The sequence below is a fragment of the Ambystoma mexicanum genome, chromosome 3p, assembly GCF_040938575.1.
Source record: "Ambystoma mexicanum isolate Mex_15411 chromosome 3p, UKY_AmexF1_1, whole genome shotgun sequence".
NCBI lineage: Eukaryota > Metazoa > Chordata > Amphibia > Caudata > Ambystomatidae > Ambystoma > Ambystoma mexicanum.
The window spans coordinates 21176938-21198367 of record NC_090925.1 but is presented as its reverse complement, the minus strand read 5'-3'; the positions used below and the strand labels follow the sequence as shown (position 1 = coordinate 21198367).

The window sequence follows — 21430 nt, the reverse complement described above, 5'->3', positions numbered from 1 at the left end:
AATTACACAAACTCAATACACTTCAGAATACTTATTGTGTATTAGAATCCATCTGGATTATTATGCCATTCTTTTCACAACTCTGTTTTTAATCCTGAGGGGTGTCTCGACATGCTTCTGTTCATAAACCCAAGTCACGAACATTCAACAGGAGAAAACGATTTCGGCGAAAAAACCTAGTTCTTAAAGAGTCACAGACTTGATCTGAGTCAATTTCATAGCACCTCAAGGTGTGCACGTGGGGGCTCGCAACTTCAATAAAGGTCAGTTGGACGTAGGAGAGAGAATCAGTCCTGCCAAAGCCATTAGGAGACAGGTCCTATGGGTCAAAAGTTTTGGATGGGGTATCCTCAGTACTCCAAGTGTGCATTGCTACACAGGAAAGGAATCCTCCTTTCAGCAATCCATCAGGGTTCCTCTAGATCAAACGTCCACGGCACCTTCGCATGACACAGCACTTTCCCGGATCGGCCTGCATTATTCAGCTACCGATAAATGAACTACCTGATAAGGCAAGCCAGAAGGCAGATCAAGTGAACCTGTTTTCCTACATTGAACAAATTACTTTACAATAAATAATATATTGAAGTCTTGGGGAAGGGAATCCTGGGACTTGAAGGAACTGAGAAGTCTCATCTTGAGGAAGGGAAACATCATGATCTTCCTTTTGTGTAAACTATAACATATTTTTGTTTTATTATTACTTGTGTGTAATCAAAAATATGTTTACAAGACTCTCTTCTAAATAGAGATAGCAACATATAAAGTAGAAAGAGGACGAAGAAAAACAGAAGAATAAACGAAAAGTGCATCCGTAGATAGACTTGTAGCTGGAGAAGTAAAGATGGTGAGGGAACGACTTTGCCATCGACACTTCTGTCAGATGTTATTTGAACAGTAATCATCTTCATGGCTTTCTTCCAGGATTTTTAGAGCCGCTATGGTGTATCTCATGACCTCCCCTGCTATCAGGCGATACCACCAAGTTTCTTCGTCTCGGATTTTTGAGTCACCAAACAATAGAGTTAAGTATGCGACCCGAAGATGGCTTGTTTTTTGGCAATTCATTAATAAATGGAGAATCGTTTCTTGGGCCGCGTCTTCTTTGCATAATCTACATTTATCTGATGCTGTATGTCTATGAATTGCTTGGATTTCATTAGTTGGTAATAAGTTCAAACGTATTCTCATAAACATCAATAAAGATCAGTTGGACGTAGGAGAGAGAATCAGTCCTGCCATAGCCATTAGGAGACAGGTCCTATGGGTCAAAAGTTTTGGATGGGGTATCCACAGTACTCCAAGTGTGCATTGCTACACAGGAAAGGAATCCTCCTTTCAGCAATCCATCAGGGTTCCTCTAGATCAAACGTCCACAGCACAGAAAAGGGCTATAGTGCCGCATGGACTGTGGGTGGCATCGTCCTCACGTTCCCGTTTTACAAAAAATGTAAAAAGGTCACGTTAGGAATCGGTAGCTGAATAATGCAGGCCGTTCCGGGAAAGTGCTGTGTCATGCGAAGGTGCTGTGGAAATTTGATCTAGAGGCACCCTGACGGATTTCTGAAAGGAGGATTCCTTTCCTGTGTAGCCTGATAGCAGGGGAGGTCATGAGATACACCATAGCGGCTGTAAAAATCCTGGAAGAAAGCCATGAAGATGATTACCGTTCAAATAACATCTGACAGAAGTGTCGATGGCAAAGTCGTTCCCTCACCATCTTTACTTCTCCAGCTACAAGTCCATCTACGGATGCACTTTTCGTTTATTCTTCTGTTTTTCTTCGTCCTCTTTCTACTTTATATGTTGCTATCTCTATTTAGAAGAGAGTCTTGTAAACATATTTTTGATTACACACAAGTAATAATAAAACAAAAATATGTTATAGTTTACACAAAAGGAAGATCATGATGTTTCCCTTCCTCAAGATGAGACTTCTCAGTTCCTTCAAGTCCCAGGATTCCCTTCCCCAAGACTTCAATATATTATTTATTGTAAAGTAATTTGTTCAATGTAGGAAAACAGGTTCACTTGATCTGCCTTCTGGCTTGCCTTATCAGGTAGTTCAGTTTTCATTGGCTTACTTACAATGTTCTTTGTTGATCATCATTTAGGGTTCCCCTGGTCTAGGCGCAGTTATCAGACCACACGGTCCACCCCTTAAAGGTCACGCAACAAAGAATCCTATGCTTCTCTTTGGCTTGCTTTAGGATGACCGTGATCTTTATAATAGCGAGCTCCCTGGTCTAGGTGCAGTTGTCAGACCACACAGTCGACCCATTACAGATCATGCAATGTTAAAATGGATTTCCGAACTCTGCTGTGGTGAACGGATATTCAGGAGGCCACCCTTTTTTAGTGAAACAGGGAACACTTCTGCAAAGTTAGCCTGGACAATTCTAGGTAGCTTGGAGAGCAGTTAAGGCTAAGTCTCAGGAGTAGTGGGGTTGATCTGAGGTCCTGGATGAGCACACACAGTAGGAAGACAAGAACTACCCTTAGACAGTAGTATATACAAAAGATACAATTTACCAGGGCCCGAACAAACAAGTGAATAATGAATAACACAGTAATACTACTACTTAAACACAGACTATGTAAAATATATGTACAGTCACTTTTCGGTCAATGCGGTAAAGTGCAGATTTCTACCCAAACCTGTGACGAAGGAAAGCAAACAAACTGTATCAGAATGGCCAACTCCAGAAAGGAATATCCCTAACTTAAGAAGTCCAGTCCTACGAAGATTGGCGCCTTGTGCTCAATGTTATGTTTGTGCGTAAAAGCGCTCATCGATGCGTAAAGCTCACAAGGGACAAACTTCAATCCTCCCCATCGCGAATGCAGGACAAAGAAAGCACTGATGAAGCTGGTGTCAGGACACTTGAAGAAAGGCTGGAAAGTCCCCAGCAATGACCTCCATTGTCACACAGTGACGCAGGAGCACCCAAGTCTCGCAGACTGATGCACGCTTCTGTCTTGCAGCCCAAATCAGTAGGGACAATGACATTGGGCAAGAAACGGCTTTGCAGTGTGAACTAGGATTCTCCAAAAGCTCGAGCCAAAACTTGATGTAGCAACGCTCCAGCACGGATGTCAAGTTTCAAGCTAGTCAGTCCACTGGAGGGCCCAGGGACACTTCTAAGAAGACTTGTTTGCAGGGAACCAAGGAGGCATTGAGTGTTTGGTCGCACCACTCAAAATGGTTGAAGGACAATCTCAGGTCTTCGGAGATCGAGTGCAAAGCAGGGATCTACCAGGACAACAGCGGGCTCAGGGTGCTAAACCTTCTCTGCCCAGTTCTGGACAGTCCTTGGATCTGCTTCGCTCCTCAGGATACTTGGCTCCTTGTATAGGTCAATCAGACTTATGGGTGATCTGCTGGTCTGAACTCAGAGCCGCTCCACATATCCCAAAGTCCAGTGAGTGCTCGCACCCAGCTGGCTAACGAGGAGATCTGCTCGACTCATGCACGCCAGCAGTGGTCCAATCAGCGACCACTGCGGCTCTCGTGCACACCAGACATCCTGGCACCAGTAGTGTGGATTGGGACCACAGAGTCTGAGCCCACTACCTGGGTACCCAAACACGTGACATGCGTTAGCCCGCGAAAAGTGCCAGATTTTGCAGGTGAATACATGCCCAAATAAGGGCTCCCTGGGTCACAAAGAGCAAGGGGAAGGCCAGAAGGTCAACGGACAAAAAACCTTGTGGTACAGCCATGACGGACGTGAGCCAAATGTGGTATGGCTCAGTAAAAATTCATAAAAATACATGAAAACGCTTCTGCTGCCACCCGTCTACTCCTAGGCACATTGTCCAGTTACCAAAAAATCCTTACGGGATCTATAGAGCAAAAACACAAGGACCGCAGTGCACGGTACAGTAATATACTTTGCGCACTGAAGTAGAGTTGCCAAAAGTGGCTACAAATTAGACACATAATAAAGCGTGGTAAAGCAATTTGTAGCAATAGGCTAGGATATAATGCTCATCGCAGGAAAACACATCTGTAGCTTCCCTCCTAGAATTTACAAAAACAGATGATTTTTACAGAAACCAGTAGTTTGATTTTGATATATACACAATCATTCATTTGATATTGATTTAATTAATTTCATAGAAAGCAAAAATACAAAACATGGCATTCATTTGGCAACAACTTCATTGCTACATACAATGATCACCTGTTAGTGCATAACCCTCAAACATTACTGCCATACCCACTCTCCACTCTTAAACCACATGCTTACAAAGACAACCTTAAAAGAAAAGACATCGCTATATAGTGATAGCAATTCTACAATTCGGGTCACAATTGGATCTGGTGTGACACTGTATCACATAGATGTCCACACCTATTAATTCGAATAAAGTCTGCATAGTTATAAATTGCCTGTCGCCAGGTCAATACTAGCATTCATCAAAAAACAAAACGGACTTTCAAGATCAAATGTTCATTTCTAACATCGTGTTGACTCAAGTTTTGGCTCTCATCGTCCCATACTTAATGGTGGACCAGCCTCTACAGGACAGGATCATTTAAATGTAGACAGGGTAGCATCGATGTTTCTAAATAGAACATTGAAATATATTTAACCAGACAGCTGTCAATTTGTGACATGAACTTTTATGTGTGCCCATTCCAGTAGTGGTATCACACAAAACAAGACATGTGAGGCTTGCATTATGTCAATCATTTGTCACACTGTTATTGTGTACCCTAACACTCACCCTGACTGGAAGAACACCCTCTCCCTTGATGATGTTAATTAGCCCTAGTTAGCGCTGTAGCAACGCCTATCTAAAAGGGATAGGTAAGGGGGAACTAACCCTAATACTACAATGAGTTGATCGCTGTAAAAATTTCCCAGTCTTGACTGTTCAATTAAACGGTAAAAAACAGTTTGGGGTAAATGTTCCCATACTGCGTTCATCGGTTGATCAGGCAGTTCAGGTGGGACTTTTTGTCCAGGTAACAATTTATTTGCCCGCCGTGAAATGTGCTTGATCAACTTGATGGTATGTTTAATAAAAAACACGGCAAGGAGAGAACGATTAGTGCAAGTTGTCCCTCTATTGCAATGTTACACATATCTCTTTCTCAAATAGATTATTTTTTCTCTCACTCTTGTGCATCCTCAGATGTGTCTTTAAGGAGATACAGAGGATGAAATAAACAATACTGCAATATCCTAAGTGGCATACAATAGTCAATATTTTTGTTGATTTTTCTCTGTGTCCCCCTTAGTTCGAAGACATCCAAAACGTCTGGTCGACCGGTTTCAGTGACATCTTTTTACATACGTCATCCTTATCAGGACTGATTTCTTAAATCTAAGAGACTGAATCAGTTCACCCATCAGGTATTCACAACGTACTCTGTAGGACAAAGATGAAAAAGTCAAAGTTAACTTCTCATGAGCCATAGTGGGTTGGGGCATCTATTATTTTACATGTCTTATTCACATGAGATCAGTTATTCGGAGTCGTACAAGGACATTTATCAGACTCCCTCCTCTCCCAGAGTCTAGACGTGTGCCACACCTATTATCATTAGTATTTTTCCTATACCCGCTATCGGCAGAATTTCTCAATACATATGTCAAACTTTAGTCTCTGTTTTACCTGGCCTACACACTGTGCAGATGTTGGACAGAGTGCCTCTACTGTATAGATACCGATGTCTGCTCCACAGTAAGCAAGCTAAGTCATCTCTTTGTCACTGTAGAGGAACTTAGAGAGATAGTGGTTTCCCCATCTCATATGTTCTCAATTAAACTACTCACAACGTTGCTTAGCTGATACTATTATGTGTGAGTTTACCTGATTATTGCTGTGTTTCGGCGTGGGAGCAATATACGGCAAACAGTCTTCTTCAGATTTTGTGGGTGCTGGTGTCCGCTCCGATAGTGAGCAAAATCTTTCCACTCATTTTTCACAGGATGATACTGTGAAAAAAATAACCGATGGAAAGATGTTGGTTTTGACTTCTCATGTGCTCTGGGTTATGCTATTCACACCAGTGATTTTCTAACATTCTTTTATGGGGATACATCCCATCTATGCATTCCAATGCACAAACAATATGCAATGAGCTCATGTATGGGGCCACACCAGATCAATGACCTATCTGCATGATTTCAAACTGCTATTCAACCCGGCAGTGTTTCAGGTAATGCGTTGCGTGGACAGTATTATTCGCACAGCTTACCTAGTTCTCTGTATAGCAGAGAGCCTGCAGCGAGGCTGCTCGTATCGACGGCTAAGCGCTCGTCCTGATAGCCGGGTTGTATTTATTTCCCGGTTATGCCGCAACGTAACGGCCGCAATTTTGGAATGGGCCATGGTCGCAAAAGGACACAGCCATATTTCTATGGGCATATTCGGTTATTCTGTGTAGCGGCTGCTGTTCTAGTTCCTTTACACTGTACCATATGTTAATTGGGGATACGCAATTAATACACGCCATTCAATGTTGGCGGTGTGTAATGAGAGACGATTTGGGAGGACATGCCCCGCGAACGCAATAGCCATGATATATATGATGGATATCAAACCATGGGGGGCCAGTTGTTATACAGATTGTGCCCAGCATGTATATGGAACATTAATTTAAAAAGACTTGTTCACAAAAAACATTTCAAAGTCATGAAATACCTCTAGATGATGAACAGAGGAAAATAGAGTCCCGTTGTATCGATGGTCTACAGTGAAATAGATGGATCTTCAGGTACACGTCCCTGCTACCCAATCACCTATTCAATAAAAGTGGGGGCGGATGAATACTAAGGGGGTAATTCATAGAATCCAGCGCACAAGTGGTGCACGCGGCTGGCGCACAGTGTGCGCGTGCGAATCCCTGCGCCAGCCACGTGCGCTAAAATCCAATTCCGCGCACAGCGCATTCATGGATTCCAGCCACCAAAACCAGCCGTGGCGCACAGTGGCGCAGCGACCCTGCAGCAGCGCCAGTTACGCCCCCAAGAATGCCTCTCGCGCAGGGAAAAGCCATCAATATTCCCAATCCAGCGCAAAGGACTGCGCTAACCCTGTACCAGCACAGCAAGCAGGCTACGTGTATCACTGGGGTGCGCGGGAAGTACCTCACGCGATTCCATCAGGGTACGTGTATTTCGGGGTGCGCATGAAGTTCCACACGCGATATCAGCAGGGTACGTGTATTTCAGGGTGCATGGGAAGTTACACACGCGATTTCCGCAGGGTACGTGTATTTCAGGGATGCGCGTGAAGTTCCACACGCAATATCAGCAGGGTACGTGTATTTCAGGGTGCAGGGGAAGTCTCACACGCGATTACAGCAGGGTACGTGTATTCCAGGGGTGCGTGGGAAGTTCCACACGCGATATCAGCAGGGTACGTGTATTTCAGGGTGCAGGGGAAGTTACACACACGATTACAGCAGGGTACGTGTATTCCAGGGGTGCGCGGGAAGTTCCACACGCGATTCCATCGGGGTACGTGTATTTCAGGGGTGCGCGGGGAGCACCACACGTGAATTGCACGTGTGGGTCCTCCTAGGTGTTCCCTCTACACCCTCCACGGCCCCTGCAGGTGGCTCACACAACAGGGGCCTACCCTGCACATGTCCTGCAGGCACCCCATCCACCATGGCCATGCCCCCCAGCCAACCCATATGTCAACTTGCACTACTGCCCACCAACGCATGTCCCCCTGCACCCCCAGCCACCAGGGGCACCCTCCACATGCCCCCACCCATGTCTCCCAGCACCCCCACCCCCCAGCAGTGCAGGGGCACCCACCACCAGACCCCCACCCATGTCTCCCACCACCCCCACCCCCAGCCACCAGGGGCAGCCTCCACCAGGTCCCCCACCCATGTCTCCCAGCACCCCCACCCCCCAGCCACGAGGGGCAGCCTCCACCAGGCCCCCACCCATGTCTCCCAGCACCCCCACCCCCCAGCAGTGCAGGGGCACCCTCCACCAGGCCCCCACTCATGTCTCCCACCCCCCACCCCCCCAGCACTGAGGGGCACCCTCCACCAGGCCCCCACTCATGTCTCCCACCCCCCCGACCCCCCAGCACTGTGGGGCACCCTCCACCAGGCCAGGCCCCCACTCATGTCTCCCATCACCCCCACCCCCCAGCCACCAGGGGCAGCCTCCACCAGGCCCCCACCCATGTCTCCCAGCACCCCCACCCCCCAGCACTGTGGGGCACCTGCCAGCAGGCCCCCACCCATGTCTCCCAGCACCCCCACCCCCCAGCACTGTGGGGCACCTGCCAGCAGGCCCCCACCCATGTCCAACTCATGTTCCCCACCCCCCCCCCCCACCCCCCAGCACTGTGGGGCACCTGCCAGCAGGCCCCCACCCATGTCCAACTCATGTTCCCCCACCCCCCCCACCCGCTAGCACTGTGGGGCACCTGCCACCAGGCCCCCACCCATGTCTCCCACCACCCCCCCAGTCACCAGGGGCAGCCTCCACCAGGCCCCCACTCATGTCCCCCTGCACCCAGGTCCTCACAATCCCCAATCATGTGCGTTATGGTCAGCCTCCACAGCCAAAAGGCCCTACCAAGTAACCCATTCACCCACATGGAAATGGAAATTACATGTTACACCCCCAATGTTCATAAAGCAAATGAACCCATGTCCGTCACACACAATGGTTGCAAATGAATGGGAAAACACCCAACATGACATGCATGAAACCAATGAGATGATACCACACAGTGAAGTATGAAAACAAAATTGTATTAAAAAAAATTGAATGCAAATGAAATGAAACAAACTACAATGGCAATGAAAAAAAGATAAGCTGCATGTCCGTCCAAAAAAATCAAAACTACAAATCCAAATCCAAATCCAAAAAAAAGTTGTTCAAGGTCACATTAAAAATAAAATCAATCCAATGAAGAACTATGTACAAAACATCCAAGGGTCCATGAGCCCAACTGAACAAAGGAAACCTACAAAAAACCCTAACTAAAATGCAACTATATACAAAAAGTGGAGCAGTGTCCGTCGACTCCAAATCATAAGAACAAACAAAGGAAACCTAAAACTAAAGAACTATATACAAAGGTGGCGGGCAAGTCCAGCGGCTCACTCCGTGGTGTTCCGGGCCAGGGCATCATCAAACTCCTCGTCTATGTCCCGGAGGCGGTCCTGTTCCATGGCCCCGAGGGTCCGCAGGGACGACGCCATCTGCTCCTCCAACCCCCTGCGGATTGCCTCGAGGCACTCGGCCCGCCTCAGGGCCCTCCGCATGGAGTTCTCCGCCCTGACCATTGTGAGCCGCGCCTCTTCTGCCGCCGCTCCGCACCTATATGCTGGCCCAACCGCTGCCACACGGAAGACACTTCCCGTCCTGGGTCCTCCTGCCCTCCGGCCGATGCCTGCCCCTCCGATGTTGATGGCCCCGAGCCATGATGCCTCCCACGTTGACTCCGCTGCTGCCCCCGACGCCACTGCCTCTGCCAGCACGACGGCATACAGGCTGATGGAATCCACCGACGCCGTCGTGCACGTGCCCTGCCTGATGATGCCGGCACATCCTCCATCTGCTGGGGTACAGTTGCTGTGGTGTCCACCCCTGCTGGACCTCTGACTCCCGACTGTGGCATCCCCACCGAGCTGGCTGCATTGGTCAGGGCAGGTCCACAGGGGGCCCTGGTGGCATCTGGGCCGGAAGACGGCAAGGAGAATGACTGGCGTGTAGTCTCCACAGAGGAGGAGAGGGCCGCCAGATTGGCCAACACATGCAGGAAACCCCCGAACATGGACGATCCCAATTGGGCCACGTCGGCACGGTGCTCTTCGTGATGACGTGCGTGCTCCTCCTGGGAAGCACGCACGGCATCACGAATCACAGCCGTGCGCATCGCGACCCCAATCAGGACCTTCTCCATACGGCCAGGGGTCCCCTCGTCCGCAGGTGGAGGGGAGTCAGATGACATGGACATCCCCTCTGCCTGCGGACGGGACGGGGCATACCTACTGGTGCATGGTGGTGCACCCACAGGGTCAGGGACAGCGACATGCACAGGCCCCTCCACGGTGACCTGTGCTGCCTCCTGCCCCTGCCCCTGGACTGCACCACTTGCACCAGCAGGGATACCCCCACCAGGCCCCATGTGCGCCTCAGTGGCGGCCTCCTCCTCCTCTGTGGAAACCACCAACCTGGATGGCTCCTCACCGTCTTCCGCCGTAGCAGGCCCCTGTGGGGGCTCACCCACCCCTTCCGCTGCAGCCGTGGGGGCATCCCCGCCGCCTTGCTCCACAGCGCCGTCTCCGCCCTCTTCTTCACTAGCCGCTGCGTAGACGGAGACATAGAACACAAGCATCAGGGTACTGTACAATGGTCCCCTAGACAGGAAGCAATAGCAGATGAGTGCCACTGTCAAAGTACACTTCCATCATGTCCCTCCACAACACATGTGTCAGTCCAGGCAAAACACACACAGTGACAGTCATGGTGCATGCCATGGACATTTCCATACATGTCCAATGGACTCTCGAAACATACAATGTAATGGAACTCACATGCATCATGGGTCATGCCTATCACATGCACACACTTCACCTCAGTCACATCCATCTGGCCCCGTACACCTCAATCACAGTGGATACAAGGATGACTAGGCTGCATCAGTGAATCTGTACATTGTCACAGACATGTGTCATACATCCATGGCATCCACAAGTCACAGACACGCAGGTCAGGCACACAGACATGGCACCATATATGTACCTGGCATCAGCACCCATCCCTCACCCCCACCCATGTCCAGGAACAGAGACTGCCATGCTCTCATGTGTACAATCTGCATAGGGCTCCACATGTCGCATTTAAACACATGCAACAACCGTGCGGTTCACACATTACTGGTCGCACATGCATTACCATGATGTCCTTGCACACATACATGCGTACATGGCCTATGTCACACATACAGGCAAGTATCAGACAACCAGCACACTGCAACATGCCCTGTCTCACACAGCAATGCTTGGCCACTTACCACTCAACTCCAGACGGGTCTCCCTCTCAAGGACCTGGGCGTGGAGCGCTGGGTGTACGCGTTCCAGGACCCCCATCTGGATGGAACTCATGCGGCCCCGGCCCCCCTCCACAAGGCGCCGGGCCTTCATGAGGGTCCTGGACCTCATGTCTTCCCAGCGCTTCTTGACCTTCTGGATGGTGCGGGTTGCCATCCCCTCCGCGTTGATGGCAACCACACAGTCGGCCCAGATCCTCTCCCGTCCTTCCTTGTTGGCGCGGGACGATCCGAAGAGGGCATCATACTGCCCCAGGACTTTCTCCACCAGGACACCAACTTCGGTGGCAGTGAAGCTGGTGCCCCTCTGCCCCTCTGGCCGGGGATTGCCACTGGTGCCAGATGTGGATGTGCCCGACATGGCAACCCCAGGGCCAGGAGTGGGTGGGCAACTGGGTCCTGGGGCTGGGCTGTGGAGCGATGTTATCTGAGTCGGGAGTCTTCTGTTCCAGCAGGGGTGGACACAGCAATTGGACCCCTGCAGATGGCTGATGTGCAGGCACCAAATGGCAGGGCACGGTGGCAGCAGGCAGGCAGGCAGGCAGCAGCAGATGGCACGTGGGAGGCTGCTCGGGGCACTGGGGGGCAGTAATTCGGCCTTCTGGGCAGGAGCGTGGTCTTCCGTGTGTTTTCGCGTGGCCAGCTTGATACGGAGTGATTTGGCACGTGAAAATCCTGCACGTCAGCGTGAAAATCGAGGAAAGGCCCTTAGCGCGTAAGCGAGTCAGCACGCGTACGGGATTTCATTGGACCAAAGGCCCTTACAGCGTAAGCGCGTCTGTGACGTTTTGCGCACGGGCGTTGCCCTGGCAGGGCTTGGAGATCCCGCGTGCCTTTACACTGTTCTGTACGTGCTTTTCGTGCGGTGCGTGTGTTTTCCATCCGTTGGGGTTCACACGCTATTACTTCACAGCGGGTGTTGGCTACGCGTTCTTCTACACGCAAGGCAGACGGTGAGTGGTACCCCGCTCCCCCAGGCCCGATCGCGTGAAAAACTTCACGCGAACCCCTGAAATACACGTAGCCCGCTCCCCCAGGCCCGATCGCGTGAAAAACTTCACGCGAACATACACGTAGCCCGCTCCCCCAGGCCCGATCGCATGAAAAACTTCACGCGAACCCCTGAAGTACACGTAGCCCGCTCCCCCAGGCCCGATCGCGTGAAAAAGTTCACGCGAACCCCTGATGTACACGTAGCCCGCTCCCCCAGGCCCGATCGCGTGAAAAAGTTCACGCGAACCCCTGAAGTACACGTAGCCCGCTCCCCCAGGCCCGATCGCGTGAGAAACTTCACGCGAACCCCTGATGTACACGTAGCCCGCTCCCCCAGGCCCGATCGCGTGAAAAACTTCACGGGAACCCCTGAAATACACGTAGCCCGCTCCCCCAGGCCCGATCGCGTGAGAAACTTCACGCGAACCCCTAAAATACATGTAGCCCGCTCCCCCAGGCCCGATCGCGTGAGAAACTTCACGCGAACCCCTGATATACACGTAGCCGGCTCCCCCAGGCCCGATCGCGTGAAAAAGTTCACGCGAACCCCTGAAATACACGTAGCCCGCTCCCCCAGGCCCGATCGCGTGAAAAAGTTCACGCGAACCCCTGAAATACACGTAGCCCGCTCGCACAGGCCCAATTGCTGTATGTTGCCACTTTTGTAATGCGCAGGGACGCTACCGCCTGCCTTCGTGTGGCAGACGTGTTTCGGCTTGTGCGTGTCTTTGGCTGTGCGTGGCTTTGCCCTATTCGATTCCATGAATACGTGTGGTTCGAGTGCGTGTGGGCGTTCCGTCTGCTTCCCTGCAGTACATCCCCAGTTACGCCCTTATTTTCGCGCGTTGTTCCCCATTCCGCGCGTTACGCCCAGTGTCCCGCCCACTTTCTGGTGTATGCGCCGAGGTTGTGCGCTTTCACTGTGGGCGTCGCGCACGCCTTTCGGGATGTTGCTGTGACTTGTGCCCCATGCACGGGTTTGGCGCACATCCCGGGGTGTACACGCGCAGGGACTTCCATGAATCGCACGCGTGCGCGTGCGCCTGTTTTTTTCCGCTTGCGCCTGCTTGCGCCTGCTTGCGTGTAGATTTTCGGCGCACGTTTGTTCCATGAATCGGCCCCTAAGTATCCTTCTTACAGGGGTTTATTTCTTAAAAACAGTGTAAAAGCTAGATTTTCGGCTGAAAAAGGACTGCTTACCTCCCTCAGCAGGAGAATAGAAATCGCGGTATTCACACAGCTAAATTAGTCTGACTCCTGAGTTAGAGTAGGGCTCTCTCTCTGGTGGACTAGTCACCGCCCACTAAAATAAATTAATGAGGGGTGCCAGTTAGCAATTGTCCAAGATGGTAAAATTCCCACTCTTATGTTAGAAATACTAATACACTATCTAACATCTCTGTGATCCCGTGTCATTGGGCAAAGAGATCTCTGAGACTCTAGAGTGATCAGTAGGGCACAAAAGGCAACAGGATCCGAATGTGACTTACCTTTGGGTGGCACAGGAAGAGGTATCCTGGTTTCTTGGGGTAGCTCCCGGACCGCGATCAGAAAATAAAATTGACCGCAGGGGAAAAAAACAGCCGGCGGATATGGCTTCCACTGGCAGGACTAATTACTCTGCAACAACGAGGTCACTCGGAGCCGACTAACAGCACTGTAAAATTTACATAAAAGGCCACGAAAAAATTGCAGAGCCATATTGGATGTAGTATACATCTAAAACTGAAATTCCACAGGTGCCAAAGACTGGTCCTTCATTTGTGTCTATACAATGACAGGCACTTTGCAAAAAACGCAGCGAAAAAAATGTCAGGAGCCATATTATATGTAGTATACATCTTGAACTGACATTCCGCAGGTGCCAAAGAATGGTCCTTCATTTGTGTCTATACATTGACCGGTACATAGCTGATTTAGGTAGTGGTAACTTAGGTAGTGGTAACTATGAAGATCCATATATTTCACTGTAGACCATCCATACAACGGGACTCTATTTTCCTCTATTCATCATCTAGAGATATTTCGTGACTATGAACTGTTTTTATGAACAAGTCTTTATAAATTAAAGTTGTTGTAGAATACGTTTCTTTTACATCCCTCTGATACCAATTTACTAGAAATGTGACTGGCAGAAAACGTTTATAGAGCTTTATAGGCAGAGAGCTTGGTTGCTCCAGGTAGTCTGATACAATTAACATGTATTTTCACAGACGACTGTGCCCAATTTTGGACAGATGTATTACTGGAGGATCATATAAGAACCCAGTAGTTTACTAAGACTACCACCACTCCAACACAAGGTAAAGACTTCTTTTCTTGAACCTCGGGTTGTGCAGACTAATACTGTTTAGATATTAAGCATTCGATTGGCTTACATTTTGCTTTTACTTTTTACCAACAGCACTTAATGCACTTGTGGGTGCTTTTTGGAAAGATTTTCTTAGATTAAATCATAAAGTTCAAGTGACTAATTGAGAAATCCGCCTGAAGAAAGTTTGAGACGAAAGATAGAGAACTTAAACGGTTTACCTACAGTATTTCGAATTAAATTTTTTCGAATGCCATAATGTCGAAAACATTTGGCCGAAAAAAAAAATTGGTATGTCTTTTTTTTATTTTTATTTTCTGTTCAAAATGGGGGGAGTTCCCCCCAACCCCCCCTTTTTAACCCTTTTTTCCCCCCACAAAACCAAGAAAAACATGTAAATTTAAAAATAACACATTCGAAAAAGTAAATTTCGGCCAAATGTTTTCGACATTATTGTCATTCGAAAAAATGCATTCGACATATTAACTGGATACCAACTGAAACATGTCGAGGCATAATACTAGTAATGTGATATACTAGATACGTATTGAGATCTTTATTGATTACACTTCATCTCTACAAGTCAAATGAATCATAAGGATGAAGTAAACTGATGCCATTATTACATCAGGAATGAACTGCTTTTCTATGTCACTAGCACTTTGTTTTTATAACTGTTTGATTTTTACTGTGTTTTTATGGATTATGAATAAAATGTATATGTTTTGTAAGTATTAACTGACTGTTTGGAAGTGCTGTTGTCGATAATTCTACCTTGTTATTTTATATATGGCCCATTACTGATCACATGCCATCATTTGATCAGTGCCCGATTATTCCACTGGATCTCCTTGTTTAAACCATTATTCGCTGTGTCCAAACAAAAGATCCACTGTTGTTCTTTTTTTAGTAATATATCATGGAAATTACCTCCTCTGTGGGGAGGGGAGATTTTTTCCAAGATTGTCCACCTGAAATCTGCTCCAGTGTGTTTTTGCAGTTCAAAATGAGTGACCAATGGTGCAGTTTGTTTTTTGCTCCTGATACAGGACTTGTGCTCTATGAGCCGGGTCTTGACAATGCGTCCTGTCATACCAATATATTTTAAATTGCAGGAGCATATGATCAAATAGAGGACCCCCTTACTATTGCAATTTGTAAATTTCCTCTGTTCCCAGGGTGTATTCCACCCTATTTCCACTGTTTTACTCCTTGTTGTTTGCTTGCACATGACACAGGAGCCAAACGGAGTGTGGCCACTGGGTGCAGCAGTACCCCAGATGGTGCTTTGGTCTGAGTCGTCCTTTGGTTCTTCCAGGGTATGCACCAATTTGTCCCGGATGTTTTGTCTCCATTTAATAGCGAAGGTGGGATAGGCTAACTCAGTGCTACCTGTGTTTAAAGTCGGGGAGTAGCTTAGAACAGCTGTGATAGTGTCGACTGAGGTAGTTTTTGCATGTTGTTGTAAGGTGATGTCGCAAGGAATATTTCTAGCTCTCTTCTGTGTACTCCTAACTATTTTCCTCGGGTAACCCCTCGACAGCAGTTCAGATTTTAATTCCTCTGATTGTTGGTTTAAGGTTGCCATTTCGTTACATGTTCGCCTATACCGAAGGAACTGCCCAAATGGCAGATTATCACATAATGCGTGCGGATGGTAACTGGTGGAATTAAGCAGCACATTGCGATCAGTTGATTTTTTTGTAGACTTTTGAAATTAGGCCACCATCCTGTGCTAGAATATGAAGATCCAGGAAGTGTGTCTCGATTTTATCATAGTCTATTGAACATTTCAGAAAAGGACTGCATTCAAATATCTATTCATGAAATGATAATAGGTCGGTCTTATTGCCATCAAAGTTTATAAAGATATCATCAATGTATCTCCGCCACACCTTATTCTTGCTCAGATAAGGATTGGTGGCGGAGTATACATTCTCTTTTTCAAATTGTTCAACATATACATTTGCAAGGCCAGGGGTGAAGGTAGCACCCATAGCCGTGCCCGAAATTTGTTGGTCAAATTGGTTATTGAACAAGAAAAAGTTTCTCGTCAGGGCTAGTTCTGTAAGTGCAGTAATAAATCCTACATGCCCAGGTGTTATATTCAGATTCTGCAACAGGTGTCTCCTCACCATTTCCACAGTTCCGTCTGAGGAATGCTTATATAGAGGGACTCCACATCCATCGTCACCAGCCACTGACTTGTGGCCTCGAAGGGGTAAACATGGCTGTGGAGTCCTTCTCAAATGACTGCATTTTTGGTATATCGTCATGTAGGAATCTATCCGCATATTGTGACAGTGGAGCCAAGATTGATTGAATCCCCAAAACAATAGGCCTTCCAGGTATTGGAGACACCCCTTTATGTACTTTAGGTCGGGCATTGCAATATTCCTGTATGTGAGCAGATCTCTCATTGGGTCCTCTTCGTTTTGGCGCGAAGGAGATTCTGGATAAGAGAAGGCCCAAAACACCCATACCATGTCGATCTTTGGAGTTCTCACTGAACGAAGGATAGGATCCAAGTATCCTGAAACTAAGAAGCCGAATCGAGGAACCGCTGGTGACCCTCTGCAAGGTTTGGCACCCTGAGCCCGCTGTTATCCCGTGGGACCCCCCTGCATCTGGTCGTCCTAGAAGGTCTGCGAAGACGCTTCGACTGGTTGGAATAGTGGGACCAACTATTATCGGCACCTTCTTCAAACTCTGCAAGTAAGCCTTCTCGGAAGTGTCCCTATGCCAACTAGTGGGCTGACCAGTTTACGCAGGACCTTTGCTCTGTCTCCACCATCGTTTCCAGGAAGCCCTCGAAACTTGGTATGCTGCCAGCTCTGTGTCCATAGCACCCTCACACTGAATTTCGTACCCTTGGTATTCCCTGGTCTGAAGTAAAGTGAGTGCGCCCGAACCGGAGTATGCACGGTTTCCATGTCGCCCAGCCGTGGTGACGAACTTTGCAGGTGTGCTGCATTTGTGCCCCTTTCGCCCCTGAAGCCTGCTGCAATAAAACTGGCCTGATCCATCCACCAGGAGCGGAGAAATCGCCACTGTCCCGTTTGGGAATCATTGCTGTATTTTTGTTACTGAAAGCCACAGAGCCGCCAAATTGCTGCACTTGAACCTGCAACCAAAGTGGACTCGACTGCCGAAGTTTGGTCTGGAGTGCGCCGGGGGTCGGTGAGTATTCGCAACCCTAACCGGTGGCCCCTAGTGCCTCCATCTATTTTTACGCATGAGTGGCCCCTGGGGGCCCTCTCTACTTTCCACTGCTAGTGCGAACTAGCAAACTATTCCCAACTCTTGGAATCGACTCTGCCCTCAAGTGGAGACCCTCCTGGAATAGTGGAAACCTATTCTTCACCACCTCACCCACCTTCCTGAGCTGCTACAGACCCTTGAAGAGACCCCGTTTTGCCTATGTGCATTACCCTGTGCGCCAGCATTGCAAGTACATTTGAGCATTAGGCTTCACTCTTCTTAGGGATTGGACTGCCTCTTAGTTAGGAGAGTCTTATATGCAGAAGGGACTAAAGACTATTTGCACTGCCTGTTTCCTTCCCCTTTTAGGTTGTGGACCCATTTCGTGCATTAACCCTTTAGATCCCATTAGAGTTGTATATATATGTATTTAGATAGGATTGTGATGGCTTAATAGTATTACTGTGATTTGATTTGTGTGTTGAAACTCAAAGGTCTTGAAATAAATGTATTTGTATTTTTAATATATCTACACATGACTGGGAGTGATTTGTAAGTGTCCTTTACTCTGTGTGCTCATTGAGGTCTTTCAGTCACCCTCAACCCTCCTGAGACCTAGGCCCTCATTACGACCCTAGTGTTAAGGGATTACCGGTACCAGTAATCCCTTAACGCCTGATTACGAGGTCCCTTTGCGGGTCCCGACCTTAACGGCTGGTCTGTACCAGTCGTTAAGGTAAGGACCCGCAAAGGGACCTTGAAGGTGATTACGGTACCGCATTTTGCAGTACCGTAAATACCGCCGTCCCCATTCCCATTGAGCCCTATGGGGCGAAAATGGGAATGGGGAAGGGCCAATGGTAAATGGGGAATTACTGCCCCGCCAACCTTGGAATGGGGCTGTAATTTCCCATGTCACCATGGCGGATCCGGTAAATTACTGGCGTTAACCATGGCGCTAATAGCGCCATTGGTTAACGCCAGGGTTGTAATGAGGGCCCTAGTCTTGACCGCTGCCAATGCTACCTTGATTGGTCTGGAGTGTCCAGAAGGTTACCGTGTTCCAAGAAACTAGGCTGGCCTTCTGAACCTCTGCCCACCAGGTCAGAGTTCAGAATGCATCTTTTCAAATTCCTTTCCAGTTATTCCTGAGAGCCGAGTCTCATGCTGTATTATCACTGATGGGCAATGGTCGCGTGTGCAGGTGTATAGCGCCTCTTTATTTGGCCTAACAGTGGCACTAGGGGTGATTTCCATTATGTGCATTCTTCGCTGAGCACGTGCGCTTTTCCTAGTCATTCTCCTATGTTCCCTGTGTGACTTGTTCGTTTCTTTCCCCTTCAGAATGACTCCATCTTCCAGATTTTGAATCATCGAGCCTTGCAGCCCCCGTTTCTGCCCGAGCGTGCAATGGGTGGAAGGTCTGGAAGGAATCTTAGCCTTTGGCAGTGCTCTGGGTCACGCGAGTCCTGTGTAGCCGGTCTGTGCCACCGCACTCCTCGTGCTCCTTTCTAGTTTGGGCTACTGGGTGTCGCTCGCCACTATAGAAGCCAGAACTATTGCATCGGAGTGCAGATAGGCAGGAATAACATAGGAGGAGGGACATGTGGCCTACAGGTGTTGCTTAGAGTAAAGTAGGTAGTTGTTTGGCTATTTGGCCACCCATTGACTGGTCATGCTAATCCTTATGCCCACTCCCACCCAGTCCCTGCCCTCCCCGCCCAAAACACCTCCTTGTGGGGAAGCCTTGCAGCTCGCTTTAATCCAGCCTTACCATCATGTGCTCGGAGTGCCTGGCGGTGAAGTGCTGAATCCGCGCTTAATGAGATCAGCAATAACAGAAAGGTGCCACCTTCTTCATTTCTCAGGCGGTAACCCCGCCCACAAAATACGTGGAGGGCAGCGACCCCCAACCAACAGTGAAAGGAGACCGGTGATGGATCGCCTGTCCCTGCAATGTGAGCACGGGCATTACATGAGAGTTAATGCCTTCGTTTGGAGTTGGAGACCCGCTATTGGTCTAATAAAAACAGGGCTGCTTCACCCTCTGAATTTACGAGGACTCTGTGCCCTTCTCTGGAGTGTTCATTTAAAACATTGCCTCACGCCCATAGTGTTGGCCAGTGTAGAAGTATTAGGCATTTGGTAGGGAACAAAGGCCCACTGTTGGCATTGCCAATGCGTGTTCTGGCGTTTTGCAGGATGGGCCGGAAACGGGGAAGCGTCGCATACTCAGCTCGGCTGGTGCTGCCACACTTGCACGGAAGCGCCACAGTGAGCACGCACCCAGGAGTAGTGTTTGATCTGCAAGCACGCCCTATCACACATCGCGCAGCAGGTCGGGGGGCCCAGAGCAGGGTGCGAGCTGGTTCTTTACCGAGCACTGTTAGGCCTCTCGTCTCCTCTGTGCCGCCCCCTGCAGGTGGCGTTGCCATGGAAATCGGGCACAGCGTCCCCAGGCTGCAGGGCTCGGACAAGGTGAGTGACGCCAGGAACTTGCCTGTGGGCAGCGCCTTAACAACACGTCACAGCTCGCATGCAGGGCGCCATACTTTCTCTCGCACCGCACCCCCAGAATATTTGGTGACGGGCTCTTTGTTTACACTATTCCCAAGCAGCAGCCCTGCTACATACAGCTTTATAGGCTATGTCTCAGCAGCAGCCTTTCTCTATAGGCTATTCCCCAGCAGCAGCCCAGCTGTCTAGGCTATTTCCCAGCACGAGCCCTGCTCTATGGGCTATTCCCTACCAGCAGCCTTTCTCTATAGGCTATTCCCCAGCAGCAGCCCTGCTCTCTAGGCTGTTCCCCAGCAGCAGCCCTGCTCTATAGCCTATTCTCCAGCAGAAGCCCTTCAATATAAGCTATTCCGCAGCAGGAGCCTTGCTCTATAGGCTGTTCCCCAGCAGCAGCCCTGCTCTATAGGCTATTCCCCAGCAGCAGCCCTTCTCTATAGGCTATTCCCCAGCAGGAGCCCTGCTACAGCTCTATAGGCTATTCCTCAGGAGCCCTGCTCTATGGGCTATTCTCCAGCAGGATCCTTGCTCTATAGGCTATTCCCCAGCAGCAGCCCTGCTCTATAGGCTATTCTCCAGCAGCAGCCCTGCTCTATAGGCTATTCCCCAGCAGCGGCCCTGCTCTATAGGCTATTCCCCAGCAGCGGCCCTGCTCTATAGGCTATTCTCCAGCAGCGGCCCTGCTCTATAGGCTATTCCCCAGCAGCGGCCCTGCTCTATAGGCTATTCTCCAGCAGCAGCCCTGCTCTATAGGCTATTCCCCCCAGTGGCCCCGCTCTATAGGCTATTCCCCAGCAGTGTCCCCGCTCTATAGGCTATTCCCCATCAGGGGCCCCGCTCTATAGGCTATTCCCCAGCAGTGGCCCCACTCTATAGGCTATTCCCCAGCAGTGGCCCCGCTCTATAGGCTATTCCCCAGCAGGGGCCCCGCTCTATAGGCTATTCCCCAGCAGCAGCCCTGCTCTATAGGCTATTCCCCAGCAGCAGCCCTGCTCTATAGGCTGTTCCCCACCAGCAGCCCTGCTCTATAGGCTGTTCCCCACCAGCAGCCCTGCTCTATAGGCTATTCCCCAGCAGCGTCCCTGCTCTATAGACTATTCTCCAGCAGCAGCCCTGCTCTATAGGCTATTCCCCAGCAGCAGCCCTGCTCTATAGGCTATTCCCCAGCAGCAGCCCTGCTCTATAGGCTATTCCCCAGCAGCGGCCCCGCTCTATAGGCTATTCCCCAGCAGGGGCCCCGCTCTATAGGCTATTCCCCAGCAGCGGCCCTGCTCTATAGGCTATTCCCCAGCAGGGGCCCTGCTCTATAGGCTATTCTCCAGCAGCAGCCCTGCTCTATAGGCTATTCTCCAGCAGCAGCCC

The 21430-nt window shown here is 49.4% G+C and overlaps 1 protein-coding gene and 1 long non-coding RNA gene across 5 annotated transcripts in view; one reads left to right on the top strand and one right to left on the bottom strand.

Moving 5' to 3' along the window:
* Positions 1–4091: 4091 nt before the first annotated feature.
* Positions 4092–19736, bottom strand: LOC138580085 (uncharacterized). Its single transcript, XR_011304172.1, has 3 exons — positions 19329–19736; positions 5827–5951; positions 4092–5382 (listed from the first exon to the last, which is right to left on the bottom strand). It is a non-coding gene; the product is annotated as an uncharacterized lncRNA (long non-coding RNA).
* Positions 19737–19755: 19 nt separating this feature from the next.
* LOC138580084 (zinc finger protein 282-like) overlaps positions 19756–21430 on the top strand; it is a 297623-nt gene continuing 295948 nt past the window's right edge. The window contains exon 1 of one of the 4 annotated variants that reach the window (XM_069650349.1): positions 19756–20032. In XM_069650349.1, the coding sequence (XP_069506450.1) occupies positions 19757–20032 (276 nt within the window). In that variant the 5' untranslated portion in view covers position 19756. The remainder of the gene's footprint in view (positions 20033–21430) is intronic. The other 3 variants (XM_069650346.1, XM_069650348.1, XM_069650347.1) reach the window with 3 other exon arrangements.